At 41.9% G+C, this 18,491-nt stretch overlaps 1 protein-coding gene across 8 annotated transcripts in view; it reads right to left on the bottom strand.

Moving 5' to 3' along the window:
* Positions 1 to 18,491, bottom strand: part of MYH10 (myosin heavy chain 10) — a 159,642-nt gene that overhangs the window by 46,113 nt on the left and 95,038 nt on the right. For 6 of the 8 annotated variants that reach the window (XM_057500888.1, XM_036896173.2, XM_036896172.2 and 3 more), the window contains 3 exons: positions 18,192 to 18,365; positions 17,826 to 17,940; positions 13,732 to 13,794 (listed from right to left, as the gene is read on the bottom strand). In XM_057500888.1, the coding sequence (XP_057356871.1) occupies positions 13,732 to 13,794; positions 17,826 to 17,940; positions 18,192 to 18,365 (352 nt within the window). The remainder of the gene's footprint in view (positions 1 to 13,731; positions 13,795 to 17,825; positions 17,941 to 18,191; positions 18,366 to 18,491) is intronic. The other 2 variants (XM_036896170.2, XM_036896171.2) reach the window with 1 other exon arrangement.

Genomic DNA, 18,491 nt, shown 5'->3' with positions numbered 1-18,491 from the left:
TTAAATGCTTTTTTGGCATCTATGGAGAAGATTATGTGGTTTTTATTCTTTTTGTTGATGTAGTGGATGATGTTGATGGACTTTCTGACATTGTACCATCCTTGCATCCTTGGAATTAATCCTACTTGATCTTCGTGGATGATTTTTTTGATATATTTCTGAATTTGGTTTGCTAATATTCTGTTGAGTATTTTTGCATCTATGTTCATCAGGGATATTGGTCTGTAATTTTCTTTTTTTGTGGTGTGTTTGCCTGGTTTTGGTATTACAGTGATGCTGGCCTCATAGAATGAGTTTGGAAGTATTCCCTCTTCTTCTACTTTTTGGAAAACTTTGAGGAGGATGGGTATTAGGTCTTCACTTAATGTTTGATGAAATTCAGTGGTGAAGCCATTTGGTCCAGGGGTTTTATTCTTAGGTAGTTTTTTGATTACCAATTCAATTTTGTTGCTGGTAATTGGTCTGTTCAGATTTTCTGTTTCTTTGTGGGTCAGCCTTGGAAGGTTCTATTTTTCTAGAAAGTTGTCCATTTCTTCTAGGTTATCCAGTTTGTAAGCATATAATTTTTCATAGTATTCTCTAATAATTCTTTGTATTTCTGTGGTGTCTGTAATGTCTTTTCCCTTCTCATTTCTGATTTTGTTTATGTGTGTAGGCTCTCTTTTTTTCTTGATAAGTGTGGCTAGGGGGGGTTTTTATCTATTTTGTTTATTTTCTTGAAGAACCAGCTCTTGCTTTCATTGATTCTTTCTATTGTTTTATTCTTCTCAATTTTATTTATTTCTGCTCATCTTTATTATGTGCCTCCTTCTACTGACTTTGGGCCTCATTTGTTCTTCTTTTTCTAGTTTCGTTAATTGTGAGTTTAGACTGCTCATATGGGATTGTTCGTCTTTCCTGAGGTAGGCCTGTATTGCAATATACTTTCCTCTTAGCATGGCCTTCGCTGCATCCCACAGATTTTGCGGTGTTGAATTATTGTTGTCATTTGTCTCCATGTATTGCTCGATCTTTGTTTTTATTTGGTCATTGATCCATTGGTTATTTAGGAGCATGTTGTGAAGCCTCCATGTGTTTGTGGGCTTTTTCATTTTCTTTGCATAATTTATTTCTAGTTTCATACCTTTGTGATCTGAGAAACTGGTTGGGACAATTTCAACCTTTTTGAATTTACCGAGGGTCTTTTTGTGGCCTAGGATATGATCTATTCTTGAAAATGTTCCATGTACACTTGAGAAGAATGTGTATTCTGCTGCTTTTGGGTGCAGAGTTCTGTAGATGTCTGTGAGGTCCACCTGTTCTAACGTGTTGTTCAGTGACTCTGTCTCTTTACTTATTTTCTGTCTGGTTGATTGGTCCTTTGGAGTGAGTGGAGTGTTGAAGTCTCCTAGAATGAATGCATTGCATTCTATTTCCCCTTTTAATTCTGTTAGTATTTGTTTCACAAATGTAGGTGCTCCTGTGTTGGATGCATAGACATTTACAATGGTTTTATCTTCTTGTGGGATCGACCACTTTATCAATATGTATGTCCTTCTTTGTCTCTTGTGACCTTCTTTGTTTTGGAGTCTATTATAGTGACTCTACGTCTTTCGATTGCCACATTCAGATCATTTACATTTAGGGTGATTATCAATAGGTATGTACTTATTGCCATTGCAGGCTTTAGATTCGTGGTTTCCAAAGGTTCAAGGGTAACTTCCTTACTATCTAAGAGTTTAACTTAACTCACGTAAATGCTATTACAGGGGGTGGAGCCAAGATGGTGGCATGAGTAGGACAGTGGGAATCTCCTCCCGAAAACATATATATTTTTGAAAATACAATACAACTATCCCTAAAAGAGAGACCAGAAGATACAGGACAACATCCAGACTACATCCACACCGGCAAGAATCCAACGCCTGCTGAAGGGGGTAAGATACAAGCCCTGGCCTGGTGGAACCCAAGCGTCCCTCACCCCAGCTCCTGGTGGGAGGAGAGGAGTCAGAGCGGGGAGGGAGAGCCCAGGACTGCTAAACACCCAGCCCTAGCCATCCGCACCAGAGCGCAGACACACAGTGCATGGGGTGCTGGAAACTAGGGAAACAGGACAGTAAGACCTGTGAGCACGTCCCCGCAGCCAGCACACCCGGGACAAAGAAAAGTGAGTGCTTTTTGAACATCTTAAAAGGACAGGGACCCCACAGCTGGACCGAAGCGTCCTGGGACACTTAGCTCAGCAGCTGGGAATCCTGGGGAACGCCGGGTGCCCTAAACCCCTGGGCAGCAGCTCTGAGACCCCTCACAGTGAGAAACACCCCCAGTCCATTCCCCCTCTGGTGCCCCGCCATAGCAGAGCAGCAGCATGAGGCTGGTGATGCCCACAGCAAGGGAGCTTCCTCCATAGCGGCCGGGCAAGAAACAGAGACCCAGTCTACGCGCAACTGCCCAACACAAGCCTCTAGGGGTCGCCATTGTCCCAGTACAGAAAGGCCAGGAGCAAGTGGAAAGGGTCTTGGTTCTTCTAGCTGACAGACGAGTCAACAGCATACCACTGCATCTATCAACATGAAAAGTCAAAAAAATTTGATCCAGAGCAGACTAACACTAACATCTTCCACATCCTCCCCTGAGAAGGAATCTGGGGAGATAGATTTAACCAATCTTCCTGAAAAAGAATTCAAAACAAAAGTCATAACCATGTTGATGGACTTGCAGAGAAATATGCAAGAGCTAAGGAGAGAGAACACAGAAATAAAACAATCTCTGGAGGGACTTCAAAGCAGAATGGATGAGATGCAAGAGACCATTAATGGACTAGAAATCAGAGAACAGGAATGCAGAGAAGATGACACAGAGAGAGATAAAAGGATCTCCAGGAATGAAAGAATATTAGGAGAACTGTATGACCAATCGAAATGGAACAATATTCGCATCAGAGGAGTACCAGAAGATGAAGAGAGAGAAAAAGGGACAGAAAGTGTCTTTGAAGAAATAATTGCTGAAAACTTCCACAAACTGGGAGAGGAAATGGCCTCTCAGACCACAGAAGCACACAGAACTCCCATGACAAGAGACCCAAGGAGGGCAACACCAAGACACATAATAATTAAAATGACAAAGATCAAAGACAAGGATAGAGTATTAAAGGCAGCCAGAGAGAAAAAAAGGCCACCTACAGAAGAAAACCCATCAGGCTATCATCAGACTTCTCATCAGAAACCCTACAGGCCAGAAGAGAATGGCATGATACATTTAATGCAATGAAACAGAAGGGCCTTGAACCAAGAATACTGTATCCAGCATGATTATCATTTAAATATGAAGGAGGGATTAAACAATTCCAAGACAAGCAAAAGTTGAGGGAATTTCCTCCGACAAACCACCTCTACAGGGTATCTTAGAGGGACTGCTCTAGAAGGGAGCACTCCAGAAAGAGCACAGAACAAAACACCCAACATATGAAGAATGGAGGAGGAGGAATAAGAAGGGAGAGAAATAACGAATCATCAGACAGTGTTTATAATAGCTTAATAAGTGAGGTAAGTTAGACAGTAAGATAGTAAACAAGCTAACCTTGAACCTTTGGTAACCACAAACTTAAAGCCTGCAAAGGCAATAAGTACATATCTTTCAATAATCACCCTAAATGTAAATGGACTGAATGCACCAATCAAAAGACACAGAGTAATAGAATGAATAAAAAAGCAAGACCCATCTATATGCTGCTTATAAGAGACTCACCTCAAACCCAAAGACATGCACAGATTAAAAGTCAAGGGATGGAAAAAGATACTTCATGCAAACAACAGGGAGAAAAAAGCAGGTGTTGCAATACTAGTATCAGACAAAATAGACTTCAAAACAAAGAAAGTAACAAGAAATAAAGAAGGACATTACATAATGATAAAGGGCTCAGTCCAACAAGAAGATATAACCATTATAAATATATATGCACCCAATACAGGAGCACCAATACATGTGAAACAAATACTAACAGAATTAAAGGAGGAAATAGAATGCAATGCATTCATTTTGGGAGACTTCAACACACCATTCACTCCAAAGGACAGATCCATCAGACAGAAAATAAGTAAGGACACAGAGGCACTGAACAACACACTAGAACAGATGGACCTAGTAGACATCTATAGAACTCTACATCCAAAAGCAACAGCATACACATTCTTCTCAAGTGCACATGGAACATTCTCCAAAATAGACCACATACTAGGCCACAAAAAGAGCCTCAGTAAATTCCAAAAGATTGAAATCCTACCAACCAACTTTTCAGACCACAAAGCTATAAAACTAGAAATAAATTGTACAAAGAAAGCAAAAAGGCTCACAAACACATGGAGGCTTAACAACATGCTCCTAAATAATCAATGGATCAACGAACAAATTAAAATGGAGATCCAGCAATAAATGGAAACAAATGACAACACCACAAAGCCCCAACTACTGTGGGATGTAGCAAAAGCAGTCTTAAGAGGAAAGTATATAGCAATCCAGGAATATTTAAAGAAGGAAGAACAATCCCAAATGAATAGTCTAATGTCACAATTATTGGAATTGGAAAAAGAAGAACAAATGAGGCCTAAGGTCAGCAGAAGGAGGGACATAATAAAGATCAGAGAAGAAATAAATAAAATTGAGAAGAATAAAACAATAGCAAAAATCAATGAAACCAAGAGCTGGTTCTTCGAGAGAATAAGCAAAATAGATAAGCCTCTAGTCAGACTTATTAAGAGAAAAAGAGAATCAACACACATCAACAGAATCAGAAACGAGAAAGGAAAAATCATGATGGACCCCACAGAAATACAAAGAACTATTAGAGAATACTATGAAAACCTATATGCTAACAAGTTGGAAAACCTAGTAGAAATGGACAACTTCCTAGAAAAATACAACCTTCCAAGACTGACCCAGAAAGAAACAGAAAATCTAAACAGACTAATTACCAGCAACGAAATTGAAGTGGTAATCAAAAAACTACCCAAGAACAAAACCCCCGGGCCAGATGGATTCACCTTGGAATTTTATCAGGCATACAGAGAAGACATATACCCATTATCCTTAAAGTTTTCCAAAAAATAGAAGAGGAGGGAATACTCCCAAACTCATTCTATGAAGCCAACATCACCCTAATACCAAAACCAGGCAGACACCCCACCAAAAAAGAAAACTACAGACCAATATCCCTGATGAACATAGATGCAAAAATACTCAACAAAATATTAGCAAACCGAATTCAAAAATACATCAAAAGGATCATACACCATGACCAAGTGGGATTCATCCCAGGGATGCAAGGATGGTATAACATTCGAAAATCCATCAACATCATCCACCACATCAACAAAAAGAAGGACAAAAACCACATGATCATCTCCATAGATGCTGAAAAAGTATTCAACAAAGTTCAACATCCATTCGTGATAAAAACTCTCAACAAAATGGGCATAGAGGGTAAGTACCTTAACATAATAAAGGCCATATATGATAAACCCACAGCCAACATCATACTGAACAGCGAGAAGCTGAAAGCTTTTCCTCTGAGATTGGAAACAAGACAGGGATGCCCACTCTCCCCACTGTTATTCAACATAGTACTGGAGGTCCTAGCCACAGCAATTAGACAAAACAAAGAAATACAAGGAATCCAGATTGGCAAAGAAGAAGTTAAACTGTCACTATTTGTAGATGACATGATATTGTACATAAAAAATCCTAAAGACTCCACTCCAAAACTACTAGAACTGATATCGGAATTCAGCAAAGTTGCAAGATATAAAATTAACACACAGAAATCTGTGGCTTTCCTATATACTAACAATGAACTAATAGAAAGAGGAATCAGGAAAACAATTCCATTCACAATAGCATCAAAAAGAATAAAATACCTAGGAATAAACCTAACCAAGGAAGTGAAAGACCTATACCCTGAAAACTATAAGACACTCTTAAGAGAAATTAAAGAGGTCACTAACAAATGGAAACTCATCCCATGCTCCTGGCTAGGAAGAATTAATATTGTCAAAATGGCCATCCTGCCCAAAACAATATACAGATTTGATGCAATCCCTATCAAATTACCAACAGTATTCTTCAATGAACTGGAACAAATAGTTCAAAAATTCATATGGAAACACCAAAGACCCTGAATAGCTAAAGCAATCATGAGAAGGAAGAATAAAGTGGGGGGGATCTCACTCCCCAACTTCAAGCTCTACTACAAAGCCACAGTAATCAAGACGATTTGGTACTGGCACAAGAACAGAGCCACAGACCAACGGAATAGAACAGAGACTCCAAACATTAACCCAAACATATATAGTCAATTAATATTCTATAAAGGAGCTATGGACATAAAATGGGAAAATGACAGTCTCTTCAACAGATGGTGCTGGCAAAACTGGACAGCTACATGTAAGAGAATGAAACTGGATCACTGTCTAACCCCATACACAAAAGTAAATTCAAAATGGATCAAAGACTTGAATATAAGTCATGAAACCATAAAACTCTTAGAAAAAAACATAGGCATAAAACTCTTAGACATAAACATAAGTGACCTCTTCTTGAACATATCTCCCTGGGCAAGGGAAACAAAAGCAAAAATGAACAACCGGGACTGTATGAAGCTGAAAAGCTTCTCTACAGCAAAGGACACCATCAATAGAACAAAAAGGTATCCTACAGTATGCGAGAATACATTCATAAATGACAGATCCAATAAAGGGCTGACATCCAAAATATATAAAGAGCTCACGCATCTCAACAAACAAAAAGCAAATAATCCAATTAAAAAATGGGCAGAGGAGCTGAATAGACAGTTCTCTAAAGAAGAAATTCAGATGGCCAACAGACACATGAAAAGATGCTCCACATCGCTAATCATCAGAGAAATGCAAATTCAAACTACAATGAGATATCACCTCACACCAGTAAGGATGGCTACCATCCAAAAGACAAACAACAACAAATGCTGGTGAGGTTGTGGAGAAAGGGGAACCCTCCTACACTGCTGGTGGGAATGTAAATTAGTTCAACCATTGTGGAAAGCAGTATGGAGGTTCCTCAAAATGTTCAAAATAGACTTACCATTTGACCCAGGAATTCCACTCCTAGGAATTTACCCTAAGAATGCAGCACTCCAGTTTGAAAAAGACAGATGCACCCCTATGTTTATCGCTGCACTATTTACAATAGCCAAGATATGGAAGCAACCTAAATGTCCATCAGTAGATGAATGGGTAAAGAAGAGGTGGTACATATACACAATGGAATATTACTCAGCCATAAGAAAACAGATCCTACCATTTGCAACAACATGGATGGAGCTAGAGGGTATTATGCTCAGTGAAATAAGCCAGGTGGAGAAAGACAAGTTCCAAATGATTTCACTCATCTGTGGAGTATAAGAACAAAGGAAAACTGAAGGAACAAAACAGCAACAGAATCACAGAACCCAAGAATGGACTAACAGTTAACAAAGGGAAAGGGACTGGGGAGGATGGGTGGGAAGGGAGGGATTAGGGCGGGGAAAAAGAAAGGGGGCGTTACGATTAGCATGTATATGTGAGGGGGGCATGGGGAGGGCTGTGCAACACAGAGAAGACAAGTAGTGATTTTACAGCATCTTACTATGCTGATGGACAGTGACTGTGAAGGGGTATGTGGGGGGGCCTTGGTGAAGGGGGGAGCCTAGTAAACATAATGTCCTTCATGTAATCGTAGATTAATGATACCAAAATTAAAAGAAAATATATGCTATTACAAACACAATCTAAAGGTTCTTTTTTCTCCTTTTTCTTCCTCCTCCATTCTTTATATATTAGGTATCATATTCTATACTATCTATCCTTTGACTGACATTGGGGGTAGTTTATTTAATTTTGCATTTGCTTAGTAATTAACTGTTCTACTTTCTTTACTGTGGTTTTATTATCTCTGGTGACAGCTATTAAACCTTACGAATACTTCCATCTACAGCAGTCCCTCCAAAATACACTGTAGAGATGGTTTGTGGGAGGTAAATTCTCTCAGCTTTTGCTCATCTGGAAATTGTTTTATCCCTCCTTCAAATTTAAAAGATAATCTTGCTGGATAAAGTATTCTTTGTTTGAGGCCCTTCTGCTTCATTGCATTAAATATATCATGGCACTTCCCTTCTGGCCTGTAAGGTTTCTGATGATAGCCTGATGGGCTATCCTTTGTATGCGATCTTATTTCTCTCTCTGGCTGCTTTTAATAGTCTGTCTTCATCCTTGATCTTTGCCATTTTAATTAGTATATGTCTCGGTGTTGTCTTCCTTGCGTCCCTTGTGTTGGAAAATCTGTGCACTTCCATGGCCTGAGAGACTATCTCCTTCCCCAAACTGGGGAAGTTTTCATCAATTACCTCCTCAAAGACACTTTCTATCCCTTTTTCTCTCTCTTCTTCTTCAGGTACCCCTATAATACGAATATTGTTACATTTGGATCAGTCATACAGTTCTCTCAATATTCTTTCATTCTTAGAGATCCTTTTTTCTATCTGTGCCTCACCTTCTTTTATTCCTCTTCTCTAATTTCTATTTCATTTATTGTCTCCTACACCGTATCTAATCTGCTTTTAAAACCTTCCATTGTATGTTTCATTTCTGATACTCTGTTCCGTAATAACTGGATCTCTTACTGGAATTCGTTCCTGAGTTCTTGAATATTTTTCTCCACCTCCATGAGCATGTTTATGATTTAAATTTTTAAATCTCTTTCAGGAAGATTCATGAGATCAGTTTCATTTGACTCTTTGTATGGTGTATGTATGATTTTGCTTTGAACCAGGTTCCTTTGGCGTTTCATATTTGTATATGGCGCCCTCTAGTGCCCAGGAACTCTACTCTCTGGAGGTGCTCTGCCCCTGGAGCAATGTTGGGGATTATAGGGGAGGGGTGGTGCTTGTGGGGAGCAAAGAGCTGTTTCCTGCTTCCCGGCTGCTATTCCTGTCTCCACTGCCAGAACAGATGGCTGAGCACAAAGGTATAAGCCTCTATGCTTTGTGTTTGTAGCTGCTGTAGGTGGGGCTTCCCTCTGGCTGGTCTGACTCCAGGGCAGGGTTTGCTGGTTTGTGAGTCAGGTGCGGGCTGGCCAGGAGAAAGGCACAGCAGGCTGCGTATCACAGTGGGGGTCCTTGGAATTGCATAGCCAGCCATGGAGCTGGAGCATCTGAAGATTGTTAAAGTTCCCAACCTGCTGGGCAGAGTGCACCTGGACAATTTTGTCTACCTCTCCTTTCTCCTGAGCAGTAAGCTCTGTACAATCCTTGCCCCTTTAGCAGCCCTTGTGCTGTTAGGAAGTCTCTCAGAGTGCCCGCCTTTCTTTTGTCCCAGAGTAGCCAGATATGGATCCCTGTTTTCCACAAGTGGCTGGAATCTCAGTCTCTCCAGGAATTCTGCCTGTCTTAGCTTTCCAACCCCCTATTCATGAGAGTATTAGGCAAGCACCATGAAATGTAGGTTTGTGCTCTCAGAGCAGATCTCCGGAGCTAGGTATTCAGCAGTCCCAGGCCTCCACTCCCTCCCTGCTCCATTTCTCTTCCTCCCACAGGGGAGAAGGGGTGGGGGAAGGGCTTGGGTCCCACTGGGTCACGGCTTTGGTATGTTACCCTGTTCCGTGAAGTCCAGGTGTATGCAGTCTGGCGCAGCCTTCTTTCCTGTTGCTCTTTCAGGATATATTTTCATATTATATGCGGTTTTAGGGGGAGACCTTTGTCTCACCTCTCATGCCGCCATCTTTAATCCCTCGTCTAGTCTAGCGCTACTAAATTTAACTTGAAGTTTTTAAGCAGGTTCTTCAGAAACTCGCTCTAGTTAATATAGCTAGAAATCAAAAAACGTGGGGAGAAACTCATTTTAATGTTAATTTTAATAGACAGTTGGTGATGAGTAGGAATGACATCAAATACTCCTAACAAAAGGCCTTCCTGGCAATGTTGTAAGCATGTGGCAGGTTCTCAATACTCATTATAAAAAAAATTAAGACAATTCTGCCCTAACATACACTAAAATGTTACTAACAGATTTGGAAACAAATATTTAACTGCTGTGAATCTCCAGAAACAACATGAACATTCAATAGTATATCTCCACAATATCTTACCACAGTCATAGCCAATCAGCAGCGGCTGTATGACTGGGTAGTAGAACCAGTCTGTTAATTGTTCTAGAGTATTTGGGAATTCTTAGAAAAATTCCACTAAGTCCAGAGGTTGACAAGAAGCATGTGATTGAAAAGCAATCTTCCTTCTCCCAAGGAGTAGGGCTAAGCTGCACCTGAGTTTGTCTCCTTTACCCCTCTCATTTGTATCTTCCCATCCCTGCAGAAGCCAGAGCTGTCAGGGCGAACAGTAAGCCCTGTTCATCCCCACAGAACTTCCGTCGCACTTGGCAGGTCCCATGCACTTAATTCATGCTGACACTGAGCAGCATAGCATGACTGCCCATCAGCTTGGCCTTGGGGCACTGTGAATAAAAGTGGACTTGCATTAAATAATAGCCAAGGAAAGAAACATTTATTGATTTTCTGTTTTTCTTAAGTGGCTGTGGAGACTGCCATGGCCAGTGCAGTGTCAGCCATGCTGTGCATGGGCTCTTCCCCAATGCCAGGTGCAGGCTCACGTTGCCTCATGTGACACTCATGATAACCCTGAGAACTGTCACTGTCCCCACTTGACCTCAGGAATTCAAGTTGCAGAACCCAAAAGTGGCTCCTCCTGGAGCTCCCAACTCTTGTTAAGATTCAAGATAAAAGATGGAGTAGAATATACTGCCACAACCACAAAAACCTTCATCCACCGAAAATGATGACCATTTAAGTAAGCACATACACCCTCAGATGGAAACTGTATGTTCTAAAATGGCACTAAAAACAGAGACTACGACCAGTGGAAGTAGCCTACGAGATTAAATGAGTACCACTCAATTAGTCACAGCACCTGATTGATTCTAAGTGGAACTTCCTTTAATGACTACTGGACCAAAAAAACCAGACTGGCTCACAGTTTTTGAAGTCAGAACATGGTCATCTCTATATTTAAGCATGACTAAGGAAAAAGCTTGTTCTCTACATTATGACAAGAAGGCAGGAAAGTATTCAGTGGATGTGAGATGAGGGTCACCCCAAAGAGCTTGTGACAACAGGGATAACCTCCTGCATTGTAACCAACCTCTCCTTGCTGATGCTCAGGCCCAAGTTAATTGCTGCTACCATGTTTCAAGTGCTGCATCTGTGAAAGACTGAACAGGGCTGGGGGCTTCTCTACCAACAATTAAAGTTTGCTTCATGTATTTCTCACATGTTCTCTGGTTGGTCCCTTCCACCCACCCAGCACTCATGGAGGTCAGAGAACCCAGATGGTACTATGCTACAAAGGAAGCTGCAGGCATAAAGTGGCATTCGGGCAGATTAGACATGACTGTTCCTCTAACACAGTTTGGATCTAAAGCCATGGAGGGCCCCTATTCTCACAGACCTTTTTAGTCTACAAACCCTGCCTATAACTTTGAGGTTTACCGTCCCTTTCTGCTGGTTCACTGCCTGCATCCTCAATTACAGTTTATCTCAGACTTTCGAAATTTATTTGGAAGAAAGCAGTCCTTTGGTTTATAGCAGAAACATGAATGACCTCCTTATCTGTCTCTAGGATTCTGTTCCTTTCTCTTTTGCACTTGCCCTTTGAGGCTTTTGGAAACCTCTTTTTACCCCAGTCTTTCCTTTTTATCCTCAAAAGCCTGTATGTTCTTCATAATGCTGTTTTCCTAACATCATGAATGTACCTAGAAGCATAGGGTCCATATTGGCTTTCTTGTTATGCTCATTACATGTTAGCATATCAAAGGCAATCACAATCACCATTTGGATCCCTAGAAACTCCTCTGAGAAATCACTGAAAATGCTAAAGCCTCAATTTTCATTTAAAACCTGTTACCCCTCCCCAGGTTTGAATCCACAATCACACGTTGAGGAGAAATACATTCTGCTGTAGAGATACTGTATACAACTTCAAAGACACACAGCCATAGTGGGTGAAGGGCCCTCTAAAGAGAAGTAGGGATCGAGACCCCTGATACTTGAGTCAGATGAGTAACTCAACCGAAGGACATCCCACTGAGAGAGACAGAACCAGGAGTGTTTTCAGTGCTGAGGTGAGGATACAGTGAGGTGAAAAGGCTTCCTTCCTTCCAGAATGTCATCTAAGAGAGGCCTGGTCCTTACACCCTGAAGACCCTGGTCCCACAGGAAAGAGCATCTGTGCTGTAGGAAAGGAAATGGCCACTGTGGGAGTCTAGGCAAAGCTGCAGCATCTGAAAACGGCGTGGACTACCCACCCACCCACCATCAATTCCCGCACTCAACGAGTTCCTCCCGGGGTGTCTGCTCTGTGCCAGGTGCTGAGGAAATGACAGGCAGCAAAACCAGGCACGGTCCCTGCTCTCAAAGAGCTCATAGTATGGAACTTTAGTTCAGAAATTTGGAGGAGTGAAGGGGCATTCACATAAAGAGGGCACTCTACTTTGGATGAAGTCTCACGCGGACCATAAACTTATTAAGCCTTCCTCCTAAGCCCTTTCTCTCCCCATTTCCTAAACGTTATCGCTGCTCCCAAGGCCAAAGATGACTGAGTTTGAAGCGTTCTTCCTTTGGAGTTTTTCTGTGGAATATCCATTCCAGCTCATGGAAAAATATTTGGCATAACCCACTGCCACCCCAGCCAATGCCTGCAATCTGCTTCTTCCACAGTCTGTGAACTGTAACTGACGGCAGGCATCTTGACTTGGATTAAAATGGGCATGTTCCTTTAACATTTTAGGAACACACTTTTGAGGTGGATTTAGATCTCAGCATTACCATGTTCCAAAAGCCATAAAGGAAATTTCATGAGATTTATTTGACTTTATTGTGAATTTCAGTCTTTGACAATGTCTCTACACATTTGGAAGGCTGGGTGATCTTCATTTTATATTGGGCTTTTGCAGGGCCTCTAGCCATGGTTAGACTGTATTTTAAAACAGGCTTTGGACTGCAAGGCCAAAACATTTGGAGTTCAATTTTAGACTCAAATTCTTGCTACAATCCATTCTTAGTCTCAACTTGCACACATCAAGCCTTGTAGATAGTTTAACTATCTCCACTTGAAAAGAGAAAGCCAAGTAACTAGATATGCACATAAATTCCAAACACAAGGTACGTGATGAGACCAACACATGTGAGATAAATATGTAAATTACTTGTTCACAAAATGTTAATGACTTAAAAAAAGAAAAATGTCCTCTTTGGAATTCCTCAGAGTTGAAAATTTAAAGGTAACTCAAAGACAAGGAGACATTATTTAGCAGATCAATTTCCTAGCAATTCCCTTAGAGGACTGTGTATCAAAATGGCACTATTGGAAAATGTAGTGACATACCTTTTAATATGCAGTGCTGTGAGGACTATGCATAAAGTAAGAAGCGATGTGGAGGCAGTAGCAATTGAATTGTTTATGCACTCAAACAGTTGCCTTAAAGTATAATCAAAGTGAGCATGAAATGAAAGGTCCATGCAGGTCTATGAGCAAAATGAAAACAGAAACCCAGAAACCATCCCCATCCCCCAGGCTACCCTGCCCTCCCCGGCCACCCTGCCAGCACCCCCCACAAGTTCTTCCTGTGGGCTTAAAACCCTTCTGTTTTGGAAGACCTACAGGCTTTATACATTCACCTGGTGGCTCATGAAGACCAGAAACACTGTCATAGAAAGAAGCTCTCTGAATATTCTGAATCTCTAAAGCAGAGAAACAGCAAAAACAGGAGGACAGAAGAGCAAATACACAAACACTTTAGTTAGTGTGAAAGACATTTGACATCACAAGTAAACTTTGAAATCAGGCTACAACAGTAGCTAGTCCAGGGTAGATCCCATGCAAACATTCCTGTTTATAGAATTTGCATATCTGGACAAAGTTCTCTATAAAATAAAGTTGAATCCCAGTTCCAGGTGTGAGCACTGTATCATATCTATGTTAAATGATTACCCTGTGTAAATGCAGGATGACATTTTAGAGTACTGAGGTCCTACTTGAGTCGTCTTTTGTAAAATTACCTTACAATCAGCAAATTAGGACAAGGCTGCAGTAAGTTAGAGCACTCTGTGAAATGTATGTACTGGTGGCTATTACTGTCAAAGATTCACACTGCTGTGTAATTTTATTTCCAATATAGATTTTGGAAACAATTTACTTCGAACACAAATTTTTACAGATAAGTAACTACCATTGAGGAAAACAAAATTCAAGTTCTGTTACTGTAGCAAAATGTTAAAATAACTTCAAATTATAAGTTAGATGCTATTTCTTGATCATACCATTACTCATGAAAACATCCTAGGAGACACATTTACATGAAAATGCAATCTATATTTCTTTTTGGTATATAAACCCCCAAAGTGCCAAGAAGTTCTGTGCAGAGAGATCTCAACATCTTTTAGCAAAAAGGAGGGCACCATGAATCTCTAGGGCAGGGCTGCCACCAAAAATTCTTATTTCTCCTGTTTTGGAGAAAACTGTAAAACCCTAACACAAAGTCTACTTTGACTCAAATGTTTTTAAGGTTTTGCACCTTCACAGGCAAACTATATTCAGACATCTTATCTTCATATATTCACGGTCAATGCGTCATTTTCTGCTTTTGCATTTATGTGACTATAAAAAGCAAAATAATCACATGGTTTTTCCAGGACTATTTTCTTCTCCTAGGGAAAAAGCTCCCTGTATCTCAGGACATGTCTATCTCCAGAGTGACCACTGGAATTCTCCCCTTAGGACCCTCTTCAAACTCCTGTGCCGGCTGCTATGTATGAAGCACACAGTCCTGAAACTGGATGGACATGCTGCTCTGTTTGCTTCCACCAAAGACTGGCTCCCTGTCTCCTGTAGTGAGTGACCTCTGAGATCTTCTCACTCAGATTAAACTGATTAACTGTCCACCTAAGCTGATGGCTGAAGACCTTCCTGCCAATAGCAGCATTACCAGGGGAGCAAATGCATGGGCATCCAGAGCAGATGCCAGCAGAGCCAAATCACACTTGGGGTAGATATGATTTCTCTCAGCCTACTTTGACAAAAGTGGCCATACAGGCTGCCAAGAGCTGGTCTTTGGAAAGGCAAGGCTATAAAAAGGATGAGCAAACGCTGCAGTCAGTGGGGCCCAAGCTGGGGCCCAGGCACAGACAGAGAGGCTCCAGCCAGGACCGAAGGGGCCCCACAGAGGTGGCCAGCATGTCCTCTCAATGCTTCTGTACTAGAAACTTTTCTGGAGATATGGAAAGCACAAAAAAGCATGGAAGAACTCTCCAGACATGGCTCTGCTGAAGACACATCATCTGGGACACGGACATGTCAGCCTCCCCTTCATGCTTGCCTGCCAAGTCTTACATTCCTGAAACTTCTGACCCACTGTTGCCAAAGGCTCTCCCATATCTGTGGGTGGCAAGATGTGGGATAAAAGGGGAGAATGGAAGGAGGAAGCCCAGGAAGGAAACTGGGAGCCCAGACAGGGGCTCCCTCAGTCCTATTATCACCTCCGTGTACATCCTGAGTTTCCGACTAGATCACGAGCTCCTGGAGGGCAGGGACATGTCTTTCATTGCTCTCAAATTTACCTCACAGATTATTGCATGCTAAGCACGTGGTTAGATGTGTGGTATGTACGAGTGGGTCAGGTGCTCAACAGGTTTTTCCCACAATACAATTTTTGATTAAGAAATTTAAAAATAAGAGTCAAAAGTAGTTCACAATGACAGAACTAGTATGTAAGCCCAGGACCTGGTTTCTCTTATTATCTGGTCATTAATCTCCTAATACCTGCTTCTCTTCTCATCAAAATGAAGAGAAAATCCATTTTGACTTCAATAGTAAAGGCGCTGGTCGCCCTGTTCCTTTCTTCCTGGGCACTCCTTCCCAGCCCGCCACTTCACCTGCACTCACCTCACACTAACTCCCGCTTCCAGGCCCTTCCAGCCCAAACCATCCCACAAACGATTTCCTGTTTCACTTCTTCACACCCACACTGTGTCACCACCTTGGCTTACAAACCTAATGAGGCTATTTATTCCTTAAAGTCAAACCCACTTGAGACTGGCAGTCAGAGTTCTCCATGGTCTGGTCTCACCTGCCACTGGCCCTGTTCCCTGCTTACTCCCTTTTACCCAGCCCTGCTCCAAAGCTTAAAAGGAACACCTGTTCTGAGCCCTGCCTGACCTCTCCCCTCTACACTGCGGTCATTCATTCTCCTTGCTCCACCCCTGCTTCCCTATGCCAATCTCATTTCTAAAAACGCTACCCATCCCTAATGAGCTATTTCATGGAAGCCTACTCACCCCTAAGTGTTTCAGGAGTGATCAGGACATGAATGTTAAAAACTTAATGCTGAAAACTGCTGGCACTAAGTAAGTGATCAGTAAATGTTAGCTTTCATTATGTGATCAATAATTACCTTTGACGGACAAGGAAAACTGCCTCCCACTGGACAGTTCACTTTAGCGCCCCACGAAAATGTCCCTTCCTCTATCGTACATACCACATGCTCCTTCCACACCATGCACACGGCATCCCCACAGATATCTGTGACGCTCAGTAACTGTCTGCATCCCTCCCTCCCTCTCCTGTGGTGAGCTCACTGTACCTAACCTACATCGTGCCCAGTACAGTCAGGCCTAAGCTGACTCCTCCTGCACCACTGGTGCCTAGGCCTGGCAGCACCTCGGCTTTCTGTCTTGTGGCCATTTCCGTGTACACGTCCAACCTGCCAGTGCTGCCCTCTAGCACTGTGGGCCCTGTGACAACCAGAGCTCCCGGTCTTGTCTCCACTCCAGCTCCGGTATCTCATATTCCAGTCTAACAGTTCCCACCAACAGGGTAGGAATCCATCACCTATTTGGAGTGGGGTCGGGCTCCCCACTCCCTTCTTCTGTGCTCCTCCTTCTCTCTGTCCTGTCTGCCCCAGTAGCTCTAACCCCTTCTTTTTGGTTCTATGTTCCCTTCTCTCTACCCAAGAAAACAGCTAGCTCACAGGTCTTCTGCTATGAGAAGCAGAAGAAAGCCTGGCTACTGAACAGGCCTCGGCAGGGGCAGATCCAGGACTGAGGTCCTCAGAGCCCAAGGCCAAGGGAAGAGGTGGGAAACAACCAGGATGAAACGGCATAGCACAGCGGTGAGAGCTAAGCTATGGAAGATACGGTTCCCTCTATGCATACAGACACACAGATGTTTTGTTTCTCTGGTACTAGTAAAGCCTGCTAGTCTATGAGAAAATCAACAAAATCTTCACCTGAGCTTCCTGTGATCAAAAGAACTATGAGGATTTATGGAAATAAAAATAACTGATCTATATGCAGTTATCTCAATTCATTCACCAGCCACTTTGTATGGATGTGTGTAGAGGGCTGGCACTGGTGGAAGACACAGCTCAGCTGACCTGTATACAACACAGAGAAAACGTATGGGGCCTCTCTGGTTTTGTGTCTCCATAGCCTTGGACTGCAACCAAACTGGGACCAGGGAGGCCTGAGGCATATGTGTGGTTCTCTATGGCTCTGGGCCTATAATGTTTCCACATTCTCCACAGCATCTGACCAAGAAGGCAGATGTCTTATTATCCAAATATTCTTAAAGTGGGTAAATTCCGATATAATGGCAGCCCTGCTCTAGGGAAAAAAGGAGTTTTAAAGTAAAACACACACACACACACACAATCATAAATAAGCCTTAATTATAAAAATCCAGCCAAGCTTAATTATAAATGTAAGCAAATTCTTACCATCCTTCCAAAGCTCTGCAACAAATCTGTCTGATGACTGGTGTAGGAGAGTGGCCACGTTATCGTTCAGAGGGTCCATGTTCTTCATCAGCCACTCATCTGCCTTATAGTCCACCTGGCCCATAGCAGAGCCAACCACGGTGAGATGGAAAACACAAAGCAAACACCAAAAAAAGAAACACTGTAAGCCTTAACCAAAACGTTCACAGGACAATCTAAAAAGTAGGTGGTCTTGAAGGCAACACGTTTGGAATGTATACTATAAATAAGGGTTTATAACCATTTATCAGCACATTTGTTAAAACCTTCATCAAATGCTGTGAAACTTTGAACACAGTACTTTTAATCAAGTTGTTCAACTCTTACCTTCCCTGCATAATGTATAATGCAAAAATCAGCTTTGTCTTTCAGTTGCCGAGGTTTCTGAAACTTGGAGTGGGAACCTTGCTCTTGAACTAGTTTTTCAACAAAGGTTTTATCTGTGGCTTTAGGGAACCAGCACTCTTCATCCAAAAGGGCCAGTACACCAGGAGGGTTAGCCTGATAATGAGAGACAGTAAGATTTGACAAGTTTTGCAGGTCACTTTTAAATACCAGGATGTTTTCCCCATTGTGTCTGGCAGTTTAACTTCCAAAACAATTAACGTTTCAAAAAGATTTCTGGAA

This window comes from Manis pentadactyla, chromosome 4, assembly GCF_030020395.1.
Source record: "Manis pentadactyla isolate mManPen7 chromosome 4, mManPen7.hap1, whole genome shotgun sequence".
Taxonomy (NCBI): Eukaryota; Metazoa; Chordata; class Mammalia; order Pholidota; family Manidae; genus Manis; species Manis pentadactyla.
This window is presented reverse-complemented; position numbering and strand designations above follow the sequence as displayed.